The sequence below is a fragment of the Euprymna scolopes genome, chromosome 4, assembly GCF_053919585.1.
Source record: "Euprymna scolopes isolate OS-2025 chromosome 4, ASM5391958v1, whole genome shotgun sequence".
Classification (NCBI taxonomy): Eukaryota; Metazoa; Mollusca; class Cephalopoda; order Sepiida; family Sepiolidae; genus Euprymna; species Euprymna scolopes.
In genome coordinates this window covers 35,728,590-35,738,754 of record NC_136485.1, presented here as the reverse complement: position 1 = coordinate 35,738,754, position 10,165 = coordinate 35,728,590, and the positions used below count along the sequence as shown (strand labels likewise).

General features: G+C 28.8%; 1 protein-coding gene across 1 annotated transcript in view; it reads left to right on the top strand.

The window, feature by feature from the left end:
• The first annotated feature begins 613 nt into the window (after positions 1-613).
• LOC145267086 (mitochondrial outer membrane protein SLC25A46-like) overlaps positions 614-10,165 on the top strand; it is a 36,834-nt gene continuing 27,282 nt past the window's right edge. Inside the window, exon 1 of the mRNA XM_080123071.1 lies at positions 614-926. Coding sequence (XP_079979197.1) covers positions 779-926 — 148 coding nt within the window. The 5' untranslated portion in view covers positions 614-778. The remainder of the gene's footprint in view (positions 927-10,165) is intronic.

Genomic DNA, 10,165 nt, shown 5'->3' with positions numbered 1-10,165 from the left:
TAGGACGATTACGTTTGTTTATTTCAATATTCAAATTTGCAACAGAATCTAAATGATAGATTTTTACTTGGACCATTGGAGGAACCAAAGAAACTGTGTTGGTTGACAGACTGAAGCAAGCATTTTTAACAAGACACCTAGGAACACCATGTTCTGCCTAGACTTATATATTCTGAACAAAGGGAAGCAGAGTCTTTAGAAACAATCAAATCATATCTTCTAACTGACCTTACCAACACACATTGTGGTAGACATGTTCATTTACCAAAAATATTATGTATATCTGAATAGTCAGAACATATCAAATGATGATGTTATTAAATACTTCGTATAGGACAAAATGACGGATAAGGTATTATGGTGACTGGATCATAATTAGGAAAAACATAAACCTTTAAATAGACCTACAAGGATGACCACAGATACCCCCCAACCACACTTTTGTATGGTTTTGTGTCTAGTTTATTTCATGATTTTTTATGTATATTGTAAAATTTTTATTTTATTTTTTATTTGCTGATTTATGTTTATTGTAAATTTTAAAAAAAATTTTTTCAAAGCGGAATGAAAAGTAAGTGTTGGCTAAGAAATAATATATTGACTTCTAAAAATTAATTCGGCCAAGGGGAGATAACTATGACGAAATGAATGCTAAAACGAAGTGAGTTCTAACGGAAGACGTTTGCAACTAAGGGCAGTTCACTCGTCCAGCATTGACGTAATTGGCGTAAAGAAAAACACCAACATCTTCTGTATTGTCGAGAGAAAAATGTTTTAGATGGGAACGAGAGTCATGCAGGACCGGCGTTCCATGCTGGGCGATGACCAACTATTTATGGGAAAGGATCCCCGCGGGTCAGGCGCTGACCCTCGGGCCGCTGCGTATTATTCGGCGATACCCCCTACTTCACCTCCTCGCCAAACCGGTTAGTGTACTCTCGATATTATTTCAGTTATTAAACTCTACATTAAATATATATATTTCTTTCTGTTGGTTCGCCTAACTGCCTTTCATTATCCCCCTACATTATTTTATTGTTGACGCATTTAAATATTTTAAATTGCTATTTGTTTTATTAAATCTACGCACACTATGTTGTGACCTTGTGTTGAAAAAAAGGAAAAGAAAACATTAACTCAATGTTTACAATGAATTATGAATAATTGATCTTGTTACTATAAATGCGTATATTGATTGGATATACAATGTTTCAAATGCCAAATATAGCTTTATTCACTCATTTAATCATTTCTATAAAGAAAGCGATGTCAACATTGAAATATACGAATTACTAAATAATAATAAAAACAAACGCTTAAAATGTACAAGTCATGTTTGTTTCTAAGTTATTATTTTTTTAACAATTACGAGCAAAACGACTGATTATTTATTTTATTTTAATGGATAAAACGTTACTATTGGCGACATTTTATTTTTAGGTGCTTGTACAAATAAAGGCGTAAGATCGATTTTTTAAAAATAAGATTGCAGAAACAGGGGACATAACTCAGATTGCTTATTTTAGAAAGCTTCTTTCAATTTTTGCTTATTGTTGGTTATTTAATGGGTATTATTATACAAACACCGTGACAGCGTTAGGGTTAGGGTTAGAGTTAGGGGTAGGGGTAATTCGCTGTCACGGTGTTTGTATAGTTTTACCATTTAATGAAACTATTTTTATTAAAATACCGTTTTTTTTAAATATAAATTTACGGAAACAAAACTGGAAAATATTCAAATTTTAATTAATTTAAAGTAGTTTTTTTTTGTTTAACGAACTTAGTACGTATGCACTTATTTATACTGCACTGAAATAATGGTATTTAGAAAGCCATTCTTAACATGGGAAGGGAAAGGTGTTTTGTAACTGTCCTATACTTTACCCCCCCCCCCTCCAACGTCCCCATGTTAAGGGGCTTTCGAGGTTGGGGGGGTATTTCGAAAGACGTTCTTAGTTGGGGTGCTTATAATACGCAAAGGCACGTCGTAAAAATTGACCAAAAAACTTTTAGTATTTTTTTACGGAAGTACCCAGAGTAGTATAAACACCCCCTACCTTCTCTGGTTAAGAACGGCTTTTGGAATAAACACACCCAACCTCGAAAGCCGTTCTTAACATGGGGAGGTTGTGATTATACTATGGGTACTCTCGCAAAAAAAAAATATCAAACTTTTCTTTCAACTACTTCATTTAATGTAAGAAATTTTGGCAGATTTGTCGTTTAGTTGTACAAATTAGCCACCAACCACGGCCACCGAGAGTAAGAAGGCCTGTTAACTGAAAAATGCATGCAGGCAATGTAGGTAAGATTTGTCAGAGTGTCAGTACTATATGAGGGCCATTTGAAAAAGAGCAATAAAACATTTTTAAAAAGAAAAAGGAACACAGTTCGATTAATACTGAAACGGAACTTTATTCAATATAAAATATAAATATTATCTATGTAAAATTAAGTAATTTTAAAGCAATATACAATTTAATACTTATAAAACTGAATTATGAAGTTAGGAAACAAACAATTAAAAAACATATTATACACCAACGATGAATAATTTTAAAAGTGAAAACCATCGATAAATAATTTTAAGAATGAAAACAAACGATAAAATACAAAAAATTGAAATCAAACAAATAATTTAAATACAAACAAACAAAAGTTACTAGTGCAGAAATATTTTTAAAATTTAATTTAGAGAAAAATCACATGGGTTGAATGTTATTTTTTGGGGGAACTTTAGAGATTATTCGGACTAATGTTCTCATCTTGCGTGTTTATTTCACGTTTTATCATCGAATCTTGACTTCTTTATTACGTCCTCATGCCGAAAATGATGTTCACATACCTAAAAACATAAAGAAAACATTCATACCATAATGTAAACTATTGCTAAAATATAAGAAAAGACAGTAAACAAATATGAACAATAATAATAATCACAGTGTAGTATCTGTTCTGATGCTACACTTCATTTGTTCTGTCCTCAGTCAGTGGAGAAATCCTTCATGGCCGAGACAATTTTTATTTTATTTTTGTTCCTATCCAGAGTGCCCCTTTTTGGGGAGCTAAATTTTCCCACATTAAAAACCGACCTTGTGTCTAACTGTGTCCTCGTGGGGAGGCAAGTGAATAAATTAAAAAGAAATATTTTTGGCTAATATTCTCATGTAAAAATTATTTGTTTATAATTCTAAAAAGAAACAATCAATTTTAATATATAACGCTCAGTCACGGCTAATTTCATTAATAGCCACGAAGGTGAATAATTTTCAAACCAACTTTAGAAAAAAATATAGAACTTTCGAATATTTGGACATATTCAATGAAAGGATTCATTTATTATTAAAAAAACATTTTGACAATTATTCTCATGTAAAAATTATTTGTTTATAATTTTAAAACCTAAAATTAAATTAAATTTTCAACCTTCCTGATAGACTTTTTAGCCTTATAAGAAAATAAATGGATAAAGATATAAACATAATATTTGCTGTATTAGCAATAAATAGTATTGTTTCTTTAATTTATATTAACAATGTTATCAAACGTTATGAAAGTACTTTAATACAGTTCTAATTCAATACACGTTTAATTATTAACAAATAGCATCACTTACTTTACTATATTTGGTTGGAATAAAATTTTCCCTTCTAATGGCAGGTATCCAAATTGAGAAAGTTTAGGATAAGAAAATATATGTACTTTGGGGCCTTTTGGATAATTTCCCCGGCAATTTTGTAAAAATGCAAGAATACACCATGTTAGACAGCAAACTGAAAACTAGATGAAACTGCTGCTGATAGCCTAGATCATATCCCTACAAGTGAATCTGATAATGACGTCATGCTGTCATGTGCATCGGCCTTCTTTACTATCGGTAGCTACGCTCCAACCCTTTTATCAAAAGAAGGGACACGTTGAGTCGACAGCGGTGGGTGTATATATCGTAAACAAAAGTTTGTTTATATTTCAGTGATTATTGAAAATGTAATCCTGTGATTAAAATTTAATTAAAATTAATCGCGTTAACAAAAAAAAAAAAGAGAAATAATGCAAGATGAAGTGTTAAAATGATTAAATGTGTTTTATTTTATAATTTAAAAATAAAAACATCGAACAATATAAATAAAATGATGGTTTTCTTCTTGAAAGTTAAATATAATATTTAAAATATTGAATTCTTGTGGAATCGCATCATCATATGCATCCGAGAACAATATAAAACGTCAAATAAAACAAATCTTATTTGCATTGCTCAATGGTTTAAATTTTAAATTATAAAATAAAACACATTTAATCATTTTAAAATTTCAAAAAAAATTTCTTTTTTATTTGTTAAACAACGAATTATTTATATTGTTTAATGTTTTAAATTTTTAATTATACAATAAAAAATTTTTAATTATACAATAAAAAATTTTTTAATTATACAATAAAAATTTTTTAATTATACAATAAAAATTTTTTAATTATACAATAAAATTTTTTTAATTATACAATAAAAAATTTTAATTATACAATAAAAAATTTTAATTATACAATAAAAATTTTTTAATTATACAATAAAAATTTTTTAATTATACAATAAAAAATTTTTTAATTATACAATAAAAATTTTTTAATTATACAATAAAAATTTTTTTAATCATACAATAAAAATTTTTTTAATTATACAATAAAAATTTTTTTTAATTATGCAATAAAAAAATGTTTTAATTATGCAATAAAAATTTTTTTAATTATGCAATAAAAATTTTTTTAATTATACAATAAAAATTTTTTTAATTATACAATAAAAAATTTTTTAATTATACAAATTTTTATAACATTAATTAATAACAAACAAACAAACAAAAAGGTAAAATGTGGTGATATTGTAATTTTTCTTGAACAAAACATGCACCGATTTTTCTGTATTTTTGATTTGAAAATAGGTTTAATTCTAATTGAACACCAAAAGTTCTTTTAAACATAAACGAAATAAAGGTACTCATACGTGCTGAAATAATAACGTTTTATTTAAAAAGCCATTCTTAACATGGGGAGGGAAGGGTGTTTTGTACCTATTCTGTACTTTAACCTTACAATTGAATAAAAAAAAACATTAAGTACCTCCGTGTGCCACATTTTTACCCCCCCCCCATATGTAACACAATGTAATTTAATTTAATATTATCATCCTAACTTTTTTACCATTTAATAGAAAAAGCTCCAAATAAACTGCTAATATCTAAAAAAAAAAAAAAAAAATTTTTACAGCATGCAAAAATAATGAAAATGCAAGACAAATATCGTGTTTACATTATCAACGCTTTAAAACAACGTTCCTATGTAGTGATGTTTTTAAGTCATTTCCGTTCACACACCCGTTTTAAAAATCTAGTAAAAATCAAATAATCATATTTTCCTGAAATTTTCGATATTCAATCATTATTAAATAAACCTACATATTAAAAGTAGGTGTCATTAAATATACAAGCGGAAATATATATTTTTTAGGTGTTCTATCCCCCACCCACCCACTATATTTTATGGTCTGAAACTAAGCAAAATAAATGTGGGTTGATAAACGTTTCAACATTTTTTAAAGCTGAAAAGATCAAATAATTAAAAAATAGTAATTTTTATATATATATATATATATATATATATATATATATATAAAATCCTGTTATTTATTTCACTTACCTCAAAGTTGTAAATAAAATTGGACATAAATTCAATATTATGTTAAAAAAAACAACACCTTCTGGATAACTTTTTTTCTCGGGAATATAATTAATTATTCGAATTACAACAAAAAGAAAAACAATTCTAAAAAATTATTTTTAAAAAGCATTAAATGATATTAAATTAAAAGATTACGCGATATGAAGTTTAAATGGATTTTTTTAATAACAAGTTTCCAATAATAAAAAAAATATATTCATGTAAAAGAATATAAGACTATTGAGATAATAAAAATTGTAAATCCAAAATCGACCGTAAAAAAAAATTCGTTTTGATTTAATTTTTAAAAAGTATCAGTTTATTTGAAGCTTTTTCTATTAAATGGTGAAAAAGTTAGGATGATAATATTACAGTTACATCGTGTTACATCGTGTTACATATGGGGGGGGGGTAAAACTGTGGCGTGCGTTGAAGGTACCTAACACTTTTCAATCGGATTTTCTTTCAATCAATTTAAAAATAAAAAATCATGTCAAGTTCTTATTCTTTGTGGTTTCATTGTCAATTCCAAGTTTTACCACAAATCATACGATAAAAAAAATTGTCACCATAAAAAAATGATTTTGTATTTTTTAAATTTTTATTTATTTATATATTTAAAAAAAATACTTCAAGATATTTTACACGTCAATATATTTTAATTTTAAAATTTAAAAGCATTCATATGAAATAACTTCTACTTAGGTTAAAAAAGAAATGTTTAGCAGATCTTTCTTAAAATCAGTTTTTTGGTAACTTGGAATCTTTAAAAATCACTAAATAAAGTCTTGAGTCAATAGCGAGAAAATAATTTGGTACATCACGAGGAACGTGGACCCTGCGTAAACTGATTTTTTTTTTTTTTTTTTTTTTTTAAATGACTGCTCCCTGAAAGCGCATGCACAAAATGTTTTCATTGGTTTACTTATTAATCGCGAAAACTTTTTTGAAGGTACTATTTGAGGCAAAAAAGAAGGGCAAAAGCATTATTTGAATATATAACAAAAAATAAATATATTTAGTGGAGAAAATATAATAATAAAAATAAAATAAAAACAAGCACGAAATAATAAAAGTATGACTCAATTTTACTCCAAGAAATAAAATAAAATAAATACACGTTTGATTAAAAAAAAAAAAATGGACACTAAAAAAGTGAAAGAAAACCTTTTGTGCATTTCAGGGGGCAGTCATTAAAAAAAAAAAAAAAGAAAAAAAAGACGTTTACGCAGGGTCCATGTTCCCCGTGAAGTACCAATAATTCTATGTAGGAATTAAAAATATCATTTTTTTTTTTGTTGTTGTTAATGTTAATTATTACATGAGTCATTTCAAGTTAAAATTTATTGAGAAAACTAGCAGGCTGTCCAGCGTTGCCCCATCGTAAAATACGCTTAAATATATTTTAATTAATGAAGATTCTGTATTTATTATTATAGAGACAATTCTCTATCGATTATTATATTGAATCTAATATACAATAGTGAGATCAAAACTTATATAAGTACCATCAGCTAGAATTGAAACCAAAACATACAACTCTCCACCCTCATTCCTTAGCTTCTGACCCACGCCCGTACACATATATATATTTAACCTGTCATTCTTTTTTTAAAATATAGAATTGGCCGATCATTGGAGACAAGATTCAAGCAAGGGCACATGGTCTACAGTTTTATAATTATAATAGGTGCACATTTTTAGTGAAAAATACACTTTAAATATCTAGACATTGAGTAATTGGTATATTTGGGCAGCATTTTTTTTCTTTTCCTATGCATGTATCGTTCAACAGCAGGGATTTATTCTTGTGATCCATCTTTTCCATTTGGCGAGCCACTGTTCAAGTGTAAAAAGAAATCCGCCATAGTCATGAATGTTTTCAATGAGTCGTCTTAAGGCACACGATGAATTAAAATAATTGCATTTAGTGTTTTTATTTAAAAAGTCGATTAAAATCATTTAAAAGCACAAGTGTACCCTCTCCTTCTTCATATTGAGCCGAATTGATGGTCAGTTTGTTTATGCGAATGAGTAGGGATTCTATGATGGGGAAATGCAGGTTACAATGTAAGACAGCTAAAATTGCGGTATTTTTTATTAATATATTTCTGAATTCATTTTTGGGGATGTTGTGTGCTACTAGATGTTGGTAGATGGAGCTATTAAAGCAAGACAGGTGACATGCAAGTCAGTAAGAAATGAATTGGTTTTGGAGGACGTTGATTAATTAATTAACACATTTTTGCGCTTACGTTTTGTTGATGTAAAAAGCGAAATGCCGATCCGAAAATGAACCAGAAAACAAAACTAGCACTTTCTCCATTATTCTAGACTAGCGGGAGTACCCGTCATTGCCCAGGTGTGTGGAGGTGTAGTAAGGAACCCTGGGGGGGGGGGAATCAAAACAACCGTCAACAGAAGGCAGTTTGGGTGAAGAGAGGTGTTTAAAAAAAACAAAAAAAAAAAAAAAAAAAAAAAACAAGTAGTAGGCAGGCAGGCTCGAACCTGTAATGAGAAGGAGGAAGAGAAGGTGAAAAAGAAAATCATGACGTCTTTGCCGATGCGTCCATGGCAAAACTGGAAGTCGCAAACGTCGAAATTAAGGCTAATCAACCAAAAGGAGACGATGACTTGAAAAAATATTGGTGGAAGAAGCGACCCCCCCCCCTCCTTGTATAAAACTGGCGTGTTGAGGGCGAAGGAATTAATGTTTTTGGCCAATTTTTTTATATTTGTTGTCCGAAAAATAGAGGTTTAAAACGATACCAGTTTTGTCACGTTCAGACGCATCTGTCAGAAGTTTTTGCGAGACACACACACACACACACACACACATACATACACACATTTTGCCCTTTATATATATAGAAGATAGAAAACGGTACCTCGTTTCGTTTTCCATTTTGGTTTTTACATCAACACTACGTAAGCCCAAAAACGTTTTTTTTTTTTTTTTTTCACGTTCACTTGGGTGTCACCACTTATCAAGGCCCAAAGCCCACGAGGATAAGGGTTAATGAATATATAGTAATCGTTAATGGTGTAAATTGGGTAGAATTTGATTATTGATGAGGACGGCTCAACATGAACTTGTTTACATTGGATTTGAAGGCTACCATGTTGTATTCAACTGGGAAGCAGTCCAGTGGAACAGTGTTCCACATGCGAGCAGTTCTGGGAAAGAAGCTTTATTCATGGAAAAAAAGTTGCAATTACTTAATTGCAACTTCTCTTCCAATTTTCGAATTTTGTAATCATGCTCGCATGGATTTTATTTTCATTTGGTGGATTGATAGTTGCTAAAGGGTAGAATAGATTCATTGATTGATATAATAATTAAATTAACGATTTTGTGCTACGCAACAGTTGGTGTCAAGAATTGTAAATGTTAGCATAATTAAGGGAATAAATTATAAGATGGTCAACATCATGAAATTTGGAATATAAATTTTTGCCATCTGTTTGTTATATAATGCCTACACAGAATTATTTTCACGCTATCAACTCCATATATACGCTATTCTGTGACTTTGCTGTAAGAGACTTATATTGATCAGTAGTCGGTTATCATCAGTGATTGTTCACTGAAAACTAAGTGACAACAAGTCTTTTCAGATTTCCAGTACTCTCCATTTCTTTCGATAACCATTACAAATGATTTTGCATTATCGCAATATTATTTTGAATATTAACCATTCCAAACCAATTTTAAGATTATATATATGGTACTTATGCAGTTTACAGATCGTGCTATTTTATAGATAGGAGTTTTGTTAAATTCAATTTTTTACGCATCCTTTGTTGGTTCAAGTGTACAAGTGGTACATGTGGACCCTTTTGTTTATTAAATTGTTAGGTAAAAGTACAGAATAATTAAAAAAGAAAAGAAAAAGACCCTCCCTCCCTATTTTAAGAATGGCTTTTTAACTACTAAGGTTATTACTTAAGCACAATCCATATACCCGACCTTGTCTGGTTGAAACATATTGCCAGGCGGAGGGATTCGTCACATACTATTTAAGATTCTAAAACATTGTCATCTTCTGGGCAAGCAAAAAAAAAGAAAATACACAAATTTTTGCACCCCCCCCCAAAAAAAAACCCCACAGAGATTTATTTCTAAGATGATTACTCCACAAGCACCGAAAATACAATATTACAGTAATATTGGTAAAAAAAATTCAATATAAATATATATCATTAAAAAAAATCCAATATAAATATAGATGATTAAAAAAAATCCAATATAAATATATCATTAAAAAAAATCCAATATAAATATATATCATTAAAAAAAATCCAATATAAATATATATCATTAAAAAAAAATCCAGTATAAATATATATCATTAAAAAAAATCCAGTATAAATATATATCATTAAAAAAAATCCAATATAAATATATATCATTAAAAAAAATCCAATATAAATATATATCATTAAAAAAAATCCA